The following is an 18,024-nucleotide window of genomic DNA, read 5'->3' as shown; positions in this document are numbered from 1 at the left end:
CTATGGTGAACGGTCTCGAAACAAAACTAGCACGAGTGCTGCTAGGCTATCGACGTACCCCACTACCGTGCGGCAAGTCTCCATCAGAAATGCTACTGAACTACCAAATTCGTTCACGCTTGGATGCTTGTGTCCCTTCTCTACCTCCAAGTTACTCGCAGCCTCCCAGATTCCAGCCCGGGGACCAGGTCTGGGTGCGCAACTTTGGCCAAGGGAGGCGTTGGCGGCCAGGCATCGTCAAAAGCACTGAGGGTTCACGGCTGGTAACGGTCGACACTCCAGATGGTCTAGCCAGGCGTCATTTGGACCAAATTTTCCGTCGGGCGCCTGTGTCGCCCGTGGCCCCAAAAGCGGAGGCTCCCGACACACTTCAACCCAGCCCGGACAACAAGAATCGGCCGACGTCAACGCGAGAAGGCCGGTCCAGTCCGGCTACTCCAGAACCAACTGGCGCCGTGCCGGTTCCTTCGACAACACCTCCAACATCCCTTCCAGCCCAGCAGGCTCCCTGTTCCCCAAGTCCACCGGTCTTACGGAGGTCTACCCGACAACGAAGACCCGTGCAAAGGCTGCAGCTTTAAGAGAGGGAGAAGTGATATGAAGTGCTCGGCTAACACGTGTCAAACATGATTGGTTCTTTTATGTTACGTCATAGGCAAGTAGCCTATATATATATATATATATTTCGTTCTCTGAAATAAAGGTTGTCGTGCGTTTGCACTTGGGCCGTCTCCGTCACTCTGTCACCCGCTACAACGCGTTTTGCAAGTGGCAACTAAAAGTGGCAACTAAAATTAAACATTATATTTTTCTTGAGCGTTTTGCAAGTGGCCTTTCTGTCACCCTTTTCTATCGTTTTGGAAAGTATGTGACTCCTTCACATTTTGTCTCCTGCTTCGAACCTCATCGCGTATGTCTAGCCGGCTTCACAATGATTTACATTGTCGTCACATCTCGGGTCACATGGTGTTTTTGAATTCACCAGCGCTATCTCGCGCTTTCCGTCTTATATATTGCCTTCACCGCGGAAAAGTTTCAGTACCAGATAAGCTGGCATTTTGTGCAAAGTTGTAGCAATACGTGTTTTTCTCAAATTGTCTAATGATGTTCTTTGAGTGGCAAACATAAAAGCGATGCTCGGAGAGGAGACAGACACCGCATTGGAGAGCTCCATATTATATTTGACCAACTGTGGTGCTCTCACTTGCACACAACATAGAAACACGATCGTTTTTAAATTCAGACGACGCAGATGCAGGTGCATGGTAGCGAACCAAGGAAATCATGTTCTCAAACTGGACGTGACGCACATGGTGCCAACATTCATGCTAGTGTATAGACGTGGTGCAAATTTACACATATAACGTTCTGCAGTGCTTACTATGCGTAAGTTTAATTTTTATTCACACTGATGCAAGCTTCAAGCTGAAAATGAGTCTGTGGCCTTACGTACATGACAAGATAACGAGGATGACGGCGTCATGGCTTCATGTCATAAGCCCAACGGAAAGGGCGCAATAAACCCAATTTAGAGCTAAGAGCTGATCTTGCAGTGATACCTTTCACATTTTGTTGGTGCAACAGTCTGAAAGCAAGATGTGCGCTTATAGCTGAGCGCATTCGTTGCTCTTTATGGTTCACACTGGTCGTCTTTTTATATAGGATTTTCGTTTTTGATATTCAAATTGGGGAGTGTCGCATGCTTAACTTGAATCACTTGGAGTTTCCGTGACATTTTTTGTTGAATTAGATCAGATGCTCTTATTGCTCTTTAAGCATCTCAGCGTTCAATTTTACAGGATGTTCAAGAGTAACTGTTTTACAGCTTCAGGGTTGTTTCTTTTAAAAGTGTAATTAAATTTAGGTCGATCATATCACCTGGGCGCCACAGCACGTTTGATAGTTACACATGGCCTTTAACTGCCCTCAAGGAACGATTCCATTGAGTGTGGTGGTGTTTAACCAAGGTTTCTTATGCAGTTTCTTTTTATTAGGTTGCGCATGGTTGTGTATCTTGCTCGTTTAATGCCAGCTAGCAAATTATTCTTCTGGAAGTAGAGTAACTTGAGGTTTATTCACATATACTTTATCAAAGTATGCCTAGAGCTTTTATAGGTTCTTTATTTATAGGTTCTTTATTTCACTGTGGCAATATAAGCAAGCTAAATGGTTCCCATTTCATCAACTGGAAAACATGTATTAAACTTGCTCTAATAATTCATTGGTGAGTTGCGCAATGTTTTTGTGTAGGGCTGCGCGCGGCGAGTAGTAGGATACAGCACATTTGGAGGTATAATTTGCGCTGTGTTTAAGTCATCAGGGCGCTAAGTAGAATCTTGCATTTAATTTTTCCCAGCATATAACATGCCACATGGGGCAGTACTGATACGGCTGACATTTTGGGAAACTTCTGCATTGCTACAACAAGTAGCAATGCAAGTTCTGTACTGCTAAAACAAGAGCACCCCTGGACTGTTAACTGCCGCTTCATGAGGGATGCATTGGCTCCGCAGCCGAACTGGTATGCTTATGTACACCCGTGATCAAAATTTCTTCGTAATTAACAAGCATACACTGGAATTCACGGGTACACTGAAAAGTTCTCAACGTCAAGTTGGGACTACAGTACTCAATTTCAATTTGAATTCACAGACAGATGAAAAAATCGGCTTTATCGCGCAACCCCTGGTTCGTATACTTTTGCTCACGGATGTACCTTATATACTCAAAAAACCCAGTTAGTTTTTGCATGCTCTTTTATGTGTACGAGGTACTTCTTAACAGAGCGCTCAGTTCATATATCCGCTAGACAAATAAAAAATAATAAGAGTTATTTTGTGGAAATGTGCATTCTGGTGGGCTGGGGAATCCACTTATTCTATTACGGGCTCATCACTCTGAAAAGCGTCAACGCAGCTCGCTGACATAAGGGACTTCAGTATGCCTAAACACAACGTCAAACGGTGCAACGTGTTTAAAATAATGACGCTGGCAAAGCAGAGTTGGCCAGCGGGCTGCAACAGGCGCTCACCTGAGTCCGGTTTTCAACCCTGGCTTTGTCACGAATCCCAGCAGCAGAAGTGTCGAAGCGGCGAGCAGTGCCAGTCGCCGGCGGTGCAGCAGACCGGCGAGTCGCAACAGGGCCTGAGGAAATGACCACACTATATTAGTGGACAGTTTAGAGGTTCGAAAGATAGCAAACCTGAAGGCCAAAAATAGCATGATTTCATTCAACTCTGCTTTCCAGAATGGCGGCTTGGGTAGGAGACCCGGACAACGTGAAAACTTCCACGTATAACACGAAAAGCGCAATAAGAAAACTACTTAGAACGAGCGGACACCACTGCCTTGAAACCGTCGGGAGACAGCTATATGGCCAGTTCGGTTAAATGATGTACATAAAATATATCGTTCCTTTTTAAATAATTTCGACATGAACGGATACATGGCAGCACTTGGCATCAGTTTCAAAAGCACTGCATTTTTCACGAAACAGTTCACAAGGATATCGGCAGGCGAAAAACATCTGCATAAAAGATGGCTCGCAACCATTATAATAATGGCGTAATGGCAGCCTGATTTGAACTTCACGCTGCTAGTAGCTTCGCAGTAGCGATTGTTTATATAGCCGCACTTCGCGAGATGTAGGTCGCCCACATCTCTCAGAATCTTCTGCACTGCCATGTGGTCGAAATAATTTCTTCCGAGAGGCTGCTGCAACTTCAAATCCCAAATAAACAGCGATATCGTTATCCATTGTTACACATGTGGGTGCAAACAATTTTCCCCCGTAAGTGCACTGTGTGCAGATGTAGTATAGCGACATATTTCCCCCCCAACCTGGCCACATTTCCCATCAAACCTCGTTATGCCTACGAATATCAGTGTTAGGGTGGACCTGCCAGGTCACAGCGTTTGAACGAACGGAGTTTCCTGCCTATTAATGGGTCCGAGAATTTCTAAAGAGACACTCAAACAGCTAAACCCATATTTTGAGAAATGATTTTTGTGGTTTTTTTTACAATGAAGGCAAATTGCTGGATCCTACCAGACGATGAGTAACACGAGAACAAGGTGAGAGCAGGAGCCAACGTTTCGACAAGTGGAGTGTTACTTCTGTAAGAAGCAATGTAGCGGCGAAACGGGACAATAAATGAACATCAGGTTAAACGAACATCGCGCGGAGACATCTAAGAAGCTTCCCAAAGCCGTCGCCGAGCATTTCAACCAACCAGGTCATAACTTTGATGAAACTCTACATACTACAGTCAAATTTACGTTCTTGGCGAGACATAAAATATAGAGAATCGTGTACCTCCTCCATAAGTTCAAGACATTGCAACCAATAGGCATGAACGTTTCGAAGGGAGCTTTGCAATCTATGCGCTATGCTAAACTTCAAAGCATAGGCAACAGCACTTGTTATTTTTCATTGAGTTGTTTAGTTTGTTTTTTTTTTCGTTATCCGATTGTCAATAATATTCCAACCTCACTTTGCTTTCACTCATTCCTTTCGTTCTTTTATTTGTATACTTACCCCCCCCCCCCTCTCCCGTTTTTTTTTTCCACGAGCACCATTTTTCTACCGCTACTTGAATTCTCTCTTTCAGACACGATAGTACCCTGACCATTAGTGGGGCAGATACCCCCCCTTCTCCCTCCTTCCCGTCGTCCAGGCCCCGACCACGAAAATAGGAACCTACAATGACACGTCAACCGGCTAACACACGGCGCTGCCTCAAGTTCCTCCACCTACTATCAGTAGCGCATTATCTTTCTTCTCAACTCTACACCCTCGCCGCTAACACATTCTCGCTCTTTACCTCGTCCAGCCGCCTTACCTTCTCTCCCCTTTAGACGAACCCTACCTGTATATACATTGCATAGGAGAGCATATGTCGCCTTGAAGAAGACAAGTCCACTTGTCGAAACGTTGGCTCCTGCTTTCACCTTGTTCTCGTGTTGCTCATCGTCTTCAATTTCCATCTCCCGCATTCCCCGTGTTATCCCTGGCTCCTACTAGGTGATATACGTACCACTGGTGCCATTTGCGGCAAAACTGGACAGGAGAACTTGAACTGATGCAGAGTACCAAGGACACGTCTCTTGGGAGAAGAACGAACGCTTAGGAGCGAAATTCAAGGAACAGATCTCAGCCAAAATGTCGGAAGAGATTGCCTGGGAAGACAGCCAAAAGAATTGGCCAAATCAATTTTCACGCTTCTGCCACACCAGGAGCCAGTATAATAAAGCGGGGCAGTCGCAAACAAATCAGCTGTTTCAAATATTGTCGTCAAAAGTTATTTAAAAATATGTGAACGTATCAGGCGAAGGTCGCCCACTGTATTTATTTTCATTTCGCAAGAAATAAACATTTAGTTAACTGTCATTAACTAATGTTTTTTTAACTTAGCTAATTCACGCCTCAGTGCAAAAGCTGTGGAATATGTCGTGAAATGGGCGATGACCACATGAAAACAACGAAGGCCTCGTGTACTCTTTTTTGTTGTTGTATCGCAAAATGAAACCACAAGAAATGCAAGGTACCACGTGACAGCGTCTGCAAGCGCCAGCGATAGCAGTGCCCTCAATTCTTGACCTTTTCATCCAGTACGCTGTGCCTACTAGCATCTTCAAAAAGAAGGCTGCGCGTTGACGTCTCGCTTACTTACTGTTAGTCTTATAAAACCGATAGTAAATAAGTGCAACGTAGCATAAGCTTTCCACCAATACTAAGATTTATGCATGTTTTCTTATGCACGGTGACTCTTGCAGGTATGATGCTACTCCTTCTAATATCCGCATACCCGGAAAAAGTCAAGATGCCTTGACACGTGAGTTAACGGATGCATACGACATCCGCACATAATAAACGTTTGTAGTAGCGATACATGATTTTCCATGTGTATCAATGAACACAAATTCTTTGAGTTTGTGCTAGAACGAGCATATGCTTTGCCAGTTTCATTTCTATTGCTATCTAGCCAGATTTAAGTGCGCAAATGTATTTCGTAGACTGCTATCCTCCGTAAAAAAAGTGTGCCTCTTTTCGCTAAACAGACACAGCGGGGAGTGACGCTCTTTACTGTCTAGTTGTTTCTTCTTATGGTTTCGCGTCTTTCGCACCATTAAAAGCGAACTTTGTTATTTTAGAAATCGAGAAGCTACTTTGGACCCCTTTCGGCGATGTGTAATTCCGACTATTCTACAGCACAGCTACACACTTCAGTTAGAATATTCGTATATTACAGACGCCCAGGCAAAATCAGAAGTTGGTTCACTAGTGAACTCAAATATGACATGTTGTATGGTAAAGACAACGAACAAACAACGACACTTAGCCGCAAACTACCAAGTGAATGGCCATAATGCTATGCTCCGTATACAACTTTCATATTTATTATAATTACGTTAGAATTGCCACGTTTCTATAGTTTTAACTGTCAATTCTATTTATTGCGCTCTGTTGTAATTGCTTACTGCATTAAGTTAGCACTCGCCACTTTATATATAGCTCTGCGATTTTTTTAACTGACTTATTACTATAGAGCAGTGAACAGCAGTGAAGGTATGAACGTGTGATAACAAAATATAAATCCGTATGCAGCGATAAAATCATTAGATCTTTGGCTTATTTAATCCACCCCTGTGTGAGATTTAGACGATCATCCCACATTACTGCTTTCTGACATATGACAACCTTGGTAACCCGTCGAACCTATGCACATTAACAAGAGAGTACTGATGACAACACGTGAAATTTCGCTGATGTGCTCCAACTAATGATGGCCATTATTGATTTAGTATGTGTCACCTAACAAACCCGCGCTCACAAATATTTGTTGTACTTTAGAGGCGGTATACTTTCATTACAAGTAAATTGCCGTTTTATTAATTCGATATGGTCCCATTTCATCTTGCGATAACCACTTGCATGCCGAAAAACTAGGAAAACATTGAATTACAGACCTTGTGGCTTTTGTTGATGCTGCACTATGGAAGCTGCCATTCCGTGCTCCTGATTGTAACCTCACCATTGCGTACCAAGCACGGGTTTCTGCCATGTTTACTTAAAACCTTCCACTTCGTTGTCCAACTTTTTTCGCACCCTTGAATTGCAGAAGGCCTATTCGATGACTCATGTACGTGCTTGGTTGGGATCGATGCCGTATCCAAATGATCCCGTGGTGACACAAGCTTGGCACAAAGCTGGCTACAAGAGAACAAACAAATAAATGTGAGTCCCTCTCCTGTGTATTTCCACAAAATCGCTGACAGTTTCCGAAAATTCAGGACAGCGAATGTTAGAGTTCACTGTTTTATACCACGTAGCCATTATGAAATCTTAACTGAAACAGCGGGCAAGTGTGCACTCGGTCGTGCAAAGCTTAGGCACAACGAAAGTGTCTATCCTCAAGTCTTACTGGCTGCTACTGCTAGGTATTAACTTGGTTGCTGCTAGGTCTAACTTGGTTTAACTTCATGATCATCATCATCATCATCAGCCGATATTTTATGTCCACTGCAGGACGAAGGCCTCTTCCTGCGATCTCCAATTACCCCTGTCTTGCGCTAGCGTATTCCAACTTGCGCCTGCAAATTTCCTAGCTTCATCATCCCATCTGGTTTTCTGCCGACCTCGACTGCGCTTCCCTTCTCTTGGTATCCATTCTGTAACCCTAATGGTCCACCGGTTATCCCTCCTACGCCTTACATGGCCTGCCCAGCTCCATTTCTTCCGCTTAATGTCAACTAGAATATCGGCTATCCCCGTTTGCTCTCTGATCCACACCGCTCTCGTCGTGTCTCTTAACGTTACTCCTAAGATTTTTCATTCCATCGCTCTTTGTGCGGTCCTTAACTCGTTCTCGAGCTTCATTGTTAACCTGCAAGTTTCTGCCCCATATGTTAGCACCGGTAGAATGCAATGATTGTAAACTTTTCTTTTCAACTACAGTGGTAAGTTTCCAGTCAGGATTTGGCAATGCCTGCCGTATGCACTCCAACCCAATTTTATTGTTCTGTAAATTTCTTTCTCGTGACCAGGGTCCCCTGTGAGTAATTGACTTAGATAAACGTACTCCTTTACAGACTCTAGAGGCTGACTGGTGATCCTGAATTCTTGTTTCCTTGCCAGGCTATTGAACGTTATCTTTGTTTTTTGCATATTCATCTTCAACCCAATTCCTACACTTTCTCGATTAAAGTCCTCAATCATTTGCTGTAATTTGTCTCCATTGTTGCTGAATAGGACAATGTCATCTGCAAACCGAAGGTTGCTGAGATATTCGCCGTTGATCCTCACTCCTAAGCCTTCCCAGTCTGAGAGCTTGAATAATTCTTCTAAGCATGCAGTGAATAGCATTGGAGAGATTGGGGCTCCTTGCCTGACCCCTTTCTTGATAGGTAACTTTCTACTTTTCTAGTGAAGAACCGAGGTAACTGTGGAATCCTTGTATATGTTTGCTAAGATATTCACGTATGCCTCCTGTACTCCTTGATTACGCAATGCCTCTATGACTGCTGGTATCTCTACTGAATCAAATGCCTTTTCATAATCTATGAAAGCCATATAAAGAGGCTGATTGTGCTCCGCAGATTTCTAGATTACCTGATTGATAACATGGATATGACACATCGTAGAATATCCCTTCCTGAAGCCAGCCTGTTCTCTTGGTTAGCTGAAGTCAAGTCTTCGCCTGATTCTATTGGAAATTATCTTGGTGAATATTTTATACAATACTGAAAGCAAGCTGATGGGTCTATAATTCTTCCATTCTTTAACGTCTCCCTTCTTATGGATTAGTATAATGTTGGCGTTCTTCCAGCTCTCTGGTACACTTGAAGTTGTGAGGCATCGCGTATAAAGGGCCGCAAGCTTTTCAAGCACGCTATCTCCTCCATCTTTGATTAAATTTACTGTTATTCCATCTTCCCCAGCAGCTTTTCCCCTGGTCATGTCTTTCAAGGCCCTTCTAACTTCATCGCGAGTTATAGAAGGAGCCTCTGTATCCGGTTCATTACTATTTCGAATGAAAGTAGCTTGGCTGTCTTGGGCACTGTACAGGTCAGTATGGAATCCTTTCACTGCTTTTACTGTCATCGAAATTGCTGATGATATTAGCATGCTTATCTTTCAGCGCATACACCTTGCCTTGTCCTATGCCAAGCTTTCTTAGTGATTTAACGCTGCGTTCATATTTTATGGCTTCCTCGAATATTCCCAAGTTATAATTTCGAATATCCCTTACTTTCTTCTTGTTGATCAGTTTTGACAGGTCAGCGAACCCTATCTGATCTCTTGAGTTGGACATTTTCGTGTTTTGTGTTTTCTCGTTTCTTTATTGGGTCCTTTGTTTCTTGGGAGAGCTTACCTACTGGTTGCCTTGGTGCCTTACCTCCCACTTCAATTGCTGCTTCTGAGATCAACCTAGTTACGGTTGATGATGATGATGTCCTCAGCACATGGCTCGTACCCACTTCGGGGGATTGGCCAAGAATTGAGCATCTGAACTTTTAGATATGCATTCTGAAACTACAGTTAATGTGCATTTGAGTAATCAGAACAACAGACAGATTATTTTTTCTGAACTGCATTATTTATAATACTAATACATTAAATTAAAACTGAAATATCTCTCAGAGAATTGTAAAAGTGGGAATTTAAAATTTTATTCGTTTTGGTGATTGAATGAAACCACAAACGGCATCAAATACGTCCCTGTGGCTAAAGTCCAATACCGAGGCACCGAAAGTGAGTACTGATTCTGATGTTAAATTTAACCCTAATTTAGCAAGCGGTATTTCAAGAAGTCTTTTTCTTTGTAATTTATACTGACGACAGATTAAAAAATAGTGTTCTACGGTTTCTATTTCTAGGCAGAATTGGCACAGCGGCGATATCGCCAGACCAGCCCTGTGTAAATATAAATTTAATGGTGGGACACGGCAACGTAATTTTGTAAGGATGACTTCCGATTGTCTTGATGGACACCAATGAATTTTCCACGGAAATTTTAGGTGCTGAAATTCAGTCCATGACGTTATTGTTTCCATGATATCTCTACGAATTGCATATTTCCGATATCTGATCGCTGTTATTTGTGCCACCACTGGAAGGACCGATAGTTACGGTTTCATTCATTACCTCTATGTTGTCTTTATCTTCCTCTTCTAAAGGTGGATATTTGTTTGGGAGCACCAGCCTGAAATTATCTGCTTTTGCCCTTAATGCCTCTAGGTTTGCCTGTTTCCTCTTGACTAATTTCACTCTTTCTTTCTTCAAATTGAGAGAAAACCTAGAGCTCACTACCCTATGGTCACTGCACTTTACCTTGCCTAACATTTCTACATCCTGCACTATGCTTGGATCGGCAGAGAGCATGAAATCTATTTCATTCCTTGTTTCTCCATTAGGAATTTTCCAGGTCCACTTCCTGTTGCTGCGCTTCCTGAAGAAGGTATTCATTATTCGGAGCGTATTCCTTTCCGCGAATTCTACTAACATCTCTGCTCTTGCATTCCTAGAATCCATGCCGTAGTTGCCAATCGCTTGCTCACCAACCTGTTTTTCCCCACTTTTGCTTTGAAGTCTCCCATGAGTACAGCATACTGAGTTTGCACCTTTCTCATTGCTAATTCAACATCTTCATAAAACTGATCTATTTCTTCATCATCGTGACTAGAGGTTGGGGCGTAGGCTTGTACTACCTTCATTTTGCACCTCCTATTCAGCTTTATTACGATGACTGCTACTCTCTCATTAATGCTGTAGAATTCATCAATGTTGCCCGCTATGTTGCTGTGTACTAGAAATCCTACACCGGATTCTCTCTTATATGGAACACCTCTGTAGCAGAGGACGTGGCCGTTACTCAGCACTGTGTAAGTGTCATCAGTTCTTGTAACCCCTCACTAAGGCCTATAATATCCCAGTCAATGCCTGATAATTTAACTTAGTTTAACTTAACTACCATGTAGGGAAGGTATTCTCGAGCGATCATTTTCGGAGGTACCTTTCCTTTCGCGACATTTTGCGTGACTAGCGCGGTACGCGTAGGCGCCTACGAGTGACAGCGTTCCTGGCATGCCACAAACGCAGGCAGGCAGGGAGGAGCCGTGTCTGTGTCAGGCGAAGCGAGCGCGCACCTGCGCTCGTGGTTACTAGGCAACGCTAGGTGATGTCATTGCTACTGCTTCGGCGCATGCGCGGCTAGGCAACACGGGCGGCGTCGGCAGCACCTCTGCGCGTTGCCTCGTTGGTGCTGCTACAATTTCTTTCTCTCTCTATCTCGCTCTCATTTTCTCTTTTACTCTCCCGAGCATTGCGCGCGCCGCGAGCATGCTCTCCTTCCCTCGCCTTAACGTCCCATGTCAAGGCAACAGGCGCACGGCACGGAGAGGAGGCGAGGCAGAGGCCGCTTCACGAAGTGGTTGCTAGGCAACGCAGTGACGTCATAGCTCGGCAAGTTTTTGCGACAGCAGGCGCCACTTTTACGGTTAGCTAGAAAAGCATCAATGTTAAAACAACGCATTAAAGGATGTTAGCAACTCAAGCCATTTTACGTGAACACCAACTCCGCAACAAAATTCTGATTGCTAACAATAATTTTAAAACCTGAGGCTTACTTATGAGGATAAAACTTCTGCACTCATAGAAGCAATCAGCCAGCGCTAGAACTGTATTTCTCGCTGAAATTTCAGCTATATGCGCCTGCTAAAAGCCGTAGCTTTCGCTTTAGCTTACGGTAATTCCTCTTGCACAAAACATCTATCCACATTTAACGCAGATTATTTTTTCTTGACATAATAAAATATCTCTGCCGTCAAAATTGCCGAAAGTATGGCCTCTGTATATTTTTTTCTTGCAGCGTTCGCCAATGTACGCCGTGAAGTCAACATCGACCTTTTCTCTTCGACCCATCAGGATGCGTCTTCTGTAGCAGAAGTGGTTCGGTTAACTTGCCCTTTACCGCAGAATTGCAAGCCTGCCGAGGTGAATCAACCAAATAATTCAAAATTGCATTGCACAGAAGTGCCGAATTTAACACTGAGCCTTTCAAATCGCTTATCTGAAAGCTGTCTGATAGACACTCACGGGAACGGCAGCGTCAGCCAGAGTGCGTCTCCCAGGTGCAAACGCCGTCGCTGCTGCCGCAGCAACGAACCCTCCCCTATCTTCATCTCTCTCCCCTTGAAGAGAGCTGCACTGGCTTCTCAGAATACGCACGCTGTGCCTCTCGTTTTCAAACTAACCAAACTCCGGTGCCATTGTGTGGCTAGATTCGTGTTTTCCTAGCTACTCACATTTCAAAAGAACTCGCCTCCTGTGGCGCGAGCACTGAGTATAAAACAGAGATTTATTGCAAAATGTAAAATATGAACAGCTAGCGTGCTCCTGGTCCGAGCGCCAAAAATATAGATAGGACGAGGGTTCGGTTTGAAACGAAAGGAGCGGAGGAGGGAGAGGGGGAGGTGCAAGTCAGCTGTGGCGAACAAACAAAAAAGAAACTACGTGACGTTCAAATACCTGTCTACCACCTATTCACCTTGAAAAGGAGAGCTAGCTTCTCTCTCGACCAACACAAACTCGTATCTCTATTTGAAACGACGAAGTCGATTAAAATATAGAAGAATGCTCAAGGAACGGCAACTGGTGCGAAAATATATATTTGACTGCTAACACTCGTATGAAACAGTGATATTTGGCTAACTTTTGACGTAGGTACCAGTACCCACATAATGTTTACTGCATTGAATGTGTTAGATTTTTGTGCTACATGACAATTCAACCAATATTTGTAACCTTATGAATATAAGATTTCCAATGCGAGCCGGAGGATCAAATAATTGCTGCTTGCAGAACTTCGTATCTTAACACAAAATTGAACAGGTAAATGGAGCCTTTCGGTAAGCACACTGAATAAGTGTGAAAGTTTAGGCACCTAGGGATAAATTTAGATAGTCTGAAACTAACGTCGGAGCGTTTAAAGTGACGTTTAAGCAGTAAATTACTATTTATAGCTGCTGCTACATGCGAAGAGCTACATATTCCTGCCTAAATCTTTCACACCGTCACCGGAGAGACTACTATCTATGCTCGCAAGCATTCACCTCATAGCGTTCATTGTAAGCGGTTTCGTAAGTGGTTAAAAGTGGTGTTATTTCCTGCAGAATAGGAAGAGCGTACACCTGTGTGTTTGCTTTGCAGGCTGTTACACGGAGCATGACATTGTTTCTAACAAACACTCCACAGCGCTTTTCAAGAAACTTAGAGTAAATGGCCCTTACCCTTTCCCCAGTGCAGGGTAGCAAACTGGATATCTGCCTTCCGGTTAACCTCCCTGCCTTTCCCCTCTCATTTATATATGTATATATATATATTGAAGAAAAGAGAAGACGACGTACGTTGTATTAGCACAGTATATTTTGCAACGTTTCGGCTGGTGGACCAGCCTTCGTCAAAGCAACAAGTACATGCGATCGCGTTTCCTTATATACACGCTATACATAAGATTGTGTTGTGCACAATAATGATAATGACAATGCAACGTAAAATTCGCGATAACAGCGGCGAAGCTGATCATACGGTAAGTGATTTGGCATTCTCTTAGTACTCGCCACAGCATAGTCAAATCGCACGTAACGAAAGATATAGATACAATTCGCAATTACACTATATGCAGACATGTTCCGGCCGTAACTAATCATGTAATCTCAGCAGGGGTGGCATACAGCCCACGTGGCACACAACACAGGGATCATTGCAATGCAAGCCACTCGATATCAATAACAAACATGGAAATGTGGCTCACACGTGGCATACAGTAAAGGAACGAATCGTTAGTTTACTAACCAACAACCTGTGGGGGTACTAAAGCGCCATGCGACAGTACAATGCAGGTGATACGCACTGCTCAGTAACCGCCATAGTTGAGCAGGCTGAATGATGATGATGAAGTGATGATGATAAGGAGAAAAAAATGTAGTTTTTAAAGAAAGCTACGTTTAATGACAGACATCGGGAGTGACGGCTAAAGTCAAGGATGCTTAGTAGGAACACTAGTTAGTGTGCCTGTACTTTCGTTAATGCCAGATGACACGGTGTTAAATTTATAGATCAGGTAAGACTCGCGGACTTCGCGATCGTGATGGGAATGAAAGCCTGATTCAAGTATAGTAACCCTGAGGTTTTCGAAAGAATGCCCTGGTAGGCGAACATGTTTTGATAATGGTAGGTTAGGAAGCGTGTTAGCATGCGATCCGTGGTTATTAAAGCGTATTCGGAACGAGGTTTCTGTTTGGCCAATATACTGTTTTCTGCAAACAGTGCACTCAAGAATATATATTACATTGGAGGTGTCGCAATTAAAGGATCCGCGAATTTTTAGGGTAAAGTCTGAAAATGTGCTAATCGCTTTCTGGGTGGTTTGCATATGCCTACACACCTTGCAACGTGCTTTGTTGCATGGAGCGCAGCCAGATGTTTTATTCTGCTCATTTAATTTTGAGGAGGTTAACATATCGCGGAGGTTTTTACCCCGTCGGTACACGACGCGAGGCGGTTCGGGAAATATATCGGAAAGATGTTCACTTTGGGCAAGGATATTGTGGTGGCGTTTCAATATAGAAGAAACTTTTGGCGCTGATGCCGAGAATGTTAGCACAAGATTGGTATTGGTACGTCTTTCGGGTAATCGATTACCGCTAAGAACATCGGCTCTACTTAATTGGTCTGCTCGGCATATGGCGTCGTCAATTAAGTTTGATGGATACTGCCGTTTGTTTCATGTTCCATGTTTGTTTGTTCCATGTTTGTTATTGATATCGAGTGGCTTGCATTGCAATGATCCCTGTGTTGTGTGCCACATGGGCTGTATGCCACCCCTGCTGAGATTACATGATTAGTTACGGCCGGAACATGTCTGCATATAGTGTAATTGCGAATTGTATCTCTATCTTTCGTTACGTGCGATTTGACTATGCTGTGGCGAGTACTAAGAGAATGCCAAATCACTTACCGTATGATCAGCTTCGCCGCTGTTATCGCGAATTTTACGTTGCATTGTCATTATCATTATTGTGCACAACACAATCTTATGTATAGCGTGTATATAAGGAAACGCGATCGCATGTACTTGTTGCTTTGACGAAGGCTGGTCCACCAGCCGAAACGTTGCAAAATATACTGTGCTAATACAACGTACGTCGTCTTCTCTTTTCTTCAATTTACTACCGGGGCCAGCGTGATTTCCTTATGCCCAACTGTTCACCCGCAATGGCCCCCGCAACGACCGTTAAAGCACATCAACCTAAGGTATCCCAGGGCGGAGACTTCCACAGTCGTCATCGGTGATTCGCAGTCGAAGTATTTGTACCAGTGCTTCAATCCCAGTTCACAAGGAACACCGGCTTTCGTTTCGCAAGTAGGCGCCCGCATTGAAGATGTCACTTCACTGCTCAATTTTGTGCCGGACACGGCAAACACCCTCATGCTTCTGGTTGGTACCGATGACGTGGTATCATCTAACGGAGCAGCAGCATTCGAGAGGTACCGATCTCTGCTCCATCTGGTCATGAGGACCATGCCGAATATCTCTAGAATTTTTGCTACGCTCATCCTTCCCCGCTGTACTAACCGTCGCAGTGGCAACCGCAACCTTTCCTTCGTCCGACGCTGCAACCGGGAGGCCACTTATTTCAATCGACTGCTACGCGGATTCTGCAGTCATTCAAGAAAAGTATTCTTCGTGGACCACGGCTTTCAATACCTGCCCCCAAGCCGTATACTGGCTGCCGACGGCCTTCATCCGAGTTTCGAAGGTGTAGCGCTCATGGCTAGCCATATTCGTGAACTTTGCTGCAAGCACCCCGACAACGACATGTCACTGTGGCGCGAATTCGCGTCGTGCAACCCCTCGCATGGTGCCACCCAGACTTCTCCTAGAACGTCCTACTCTCAACCTCCGCCAGACGCCTCGCATGGCTCTCCTGTCTCATACCCTCACAACCTTCGTGAAGAAAGTACACAGACAACTCCGTCTGTGGGCCGCCGCTACCCTTCCCGCAAGAACTCGGCTCGAGACAACGCCGCAAACTGACTGTCAGTCCCCGGTAACTCTGTTCTACATATCCCTTCTCGAACGTTCTTAAAAGTTCGAAAAATTGCTGAGAAAGGCATCCGTTCTGAGTTGCATATCACCACATTGTCGTCGTACTTGAACGCTTCTGTAGTCCCAAGGGGCTTACAGCTAAGACTGAAACCGGCCACCTCCGAACTTTCCGCTTTAAACAAAGCAAAGTGGCAATTGATATTAAAAAACGCCTCGCTAGAGTTATTGCGTGTAGTTGTTGATCACTACAAATCATGTATGGTACGTCTTCAGAGCGAAGAAAGGCGCCTCACTACGCAGCTGGAGGCGCATGAATCGGAATATTTAGCAGCCTACAAACATAGCAAGAAGAACAATTTATGCGCGCTCAAACGCAATAAGTTTATCCGCGATGGTGTAGCCCCTTCTGAATGTATTGCTAATACAAATAATGTTCCCGTTGAATCATCTCTTATAAACAAGCCCACTGAACCGTGCAACAATGTTGTAAACCTTTCCGCGGTTACTCTTTCTGGTGCTCATATGACTGCCTTATCGAAGGGTCTTACTTTTTGCCCAACGTCAGGCGGATTCAGTGAATTTCAGCTTTTAAAGGACCTAGACCACTTTGCTCGAAACATGCGCCTTAAGGAGTACTTTCATAACCGTGAAAGTCCTAACGAGACTAGACCACCTATGCCCACATACAAGCACTGGACACCACCGCCGCAACGCGATAAGTGTCTAGATATGTACATCAGTGCTGTGCAACGTGATATCCTCGAGGCGTACAAGACCCGTGTTCCCTACCGACCGAATCTCACGAAGGAAGAAAAATCAGCGCTAGAACAATTAGGCAATAACCATGACATTGTTATTAAACCTGCAGATAAGGGAGGAGCAATCGTTCTCCTTAATAAGGAGGATTATGTCGAAGAAGCTAACAGACAACTCTCGAATGCCAGTTTCTACAAAGCACTTCCGAACGACCCAACCGATAATTTTAAGGCCATTTTGAAAGATACACTTATGGCACTACTGAAAGAGAAAAAGCTAGATGAAAAAACCGTTCGGCTTCTGGTACCGCTCAGTCCTGTGGCGGGTAGATTTTACTTGCTCCCAAAGATTCACAAACAAGGTAACCCAGGCCGCCCGATTATTTCCGGCACAAACACTACAACTGAGAACTTGTCACGTTACATAGACTCTCTTATCAACGAGATTCCCGGATCATTTCCCTCATTTGTAAAGGATACGAACTATTTTCTTCAAGGTATATTAAATCTTGTCATTCCGCAAAATGCAATCCTTGTAACGCTCGACGTCGCCTCTCTTTATACCAACATACCGCATGCCGATGGAATTGCAGCAGTCCTTAAGACTTATGAAGATTCTCGTTTCGAGAAACCTGTTGATAAAGAAACCCTGGGATCGTTGTTAAAGCTAGTTCTTGAGCTCAATAACTTTGAATTTAATAGTTGTCATTATGCTCAGATCAGTGGTACGTCAATGGGAACTCGAATAGGCCCAAATTATGCTAATATCTTCATGGGTGTTCTGGAAAATGATTTCTTGTCCAAAACTAACCTACATCCTTTCTTTTATAAGCGTTTTATTGACGATATCTTCTTGATTTGGACACATGGGGAAGCTGGCTTGTTAAAGTTCATAGAAGAGTTTAACCACTTTCACCCTTCAATCAAATTTTCGCACAATTACTCCTCATCTTCGGTCAATTTTCTTGACGTCACAGTCACGCTATCGCAAGGTAAACTGCTGACAAAACTTTATCGCAAACCTACTGATAGAAACCAGCTTCTACACTTCCAGAGCAGCCATGTACGACATTGCAAAACCGGTATCCCCTACAGTCAGGCTCACCGCTTCAAGCGATTGTGTTCTGATCGCAAAGATTTTATTTCTAATTGCGAAC

General features: G+C 44.0%; 1 protein-coding gene across 2 annotated transcripts in view; it reads right to left on the bottom strand.

The window, feature by feature from the left end:
* LOC119440195 (galactose-3-O-sulfotransferase 4) overlaps positions 1 to 18,024 on the bottom strand; it is a 77,455-nt gene that overhangs the window by 45,512 nt on the left and 13,919 nt on the right. Inside the window, exons 2-4 of one of the 2 annotated variants that reach the window (XM_049661437.1) lie at positions 6,970 to 7,213; positions 5,037 to 5,178; positions 3,032 to 3,144 (exon numbers count right to left, since the gene is read on the bottom strand). In XM_049661437.1, coding sequence (XP_049517394.1) covers positions 3,032 to 3,144; positions 5,037 to 5,048 — 125 coding nt within the window. In that variant the 5' untranslated portion in view covers positions 5,049 to 5,178; positions 6,970 to 7,213. Of the gene's footprint in view, positions 1 to 3,031; positions 3,929 to 5,036; positions 5,179 to 6,969; positions 7,214 to 18,024 lie in introns of those variants that run through there. The other variant, XM_049661436.1, reaches the window with a different exon arrangement.

This window comes from Dermacentor silvarum, chromosome 2, assembly GCF_013339745.2.
Source record: "Dermacentor silvarum isolate Dsil-2018 chromosome 2, BIME_Dsil_1.4, whole genome shotgun sequence".
Taxonomy (NCBI): domain Eukaryota; kingdom Metazoa; phylum Arthropoda; class Arachnida; order Ixodida; family Ixodidae; genus Dermacentor; species Dermacentor silvarum.
The sequence above is the reverse complement of the archived record's forward strand: the minus strand, read 5'-3'. Positions and strand labels throughout refer to the sequence as shown.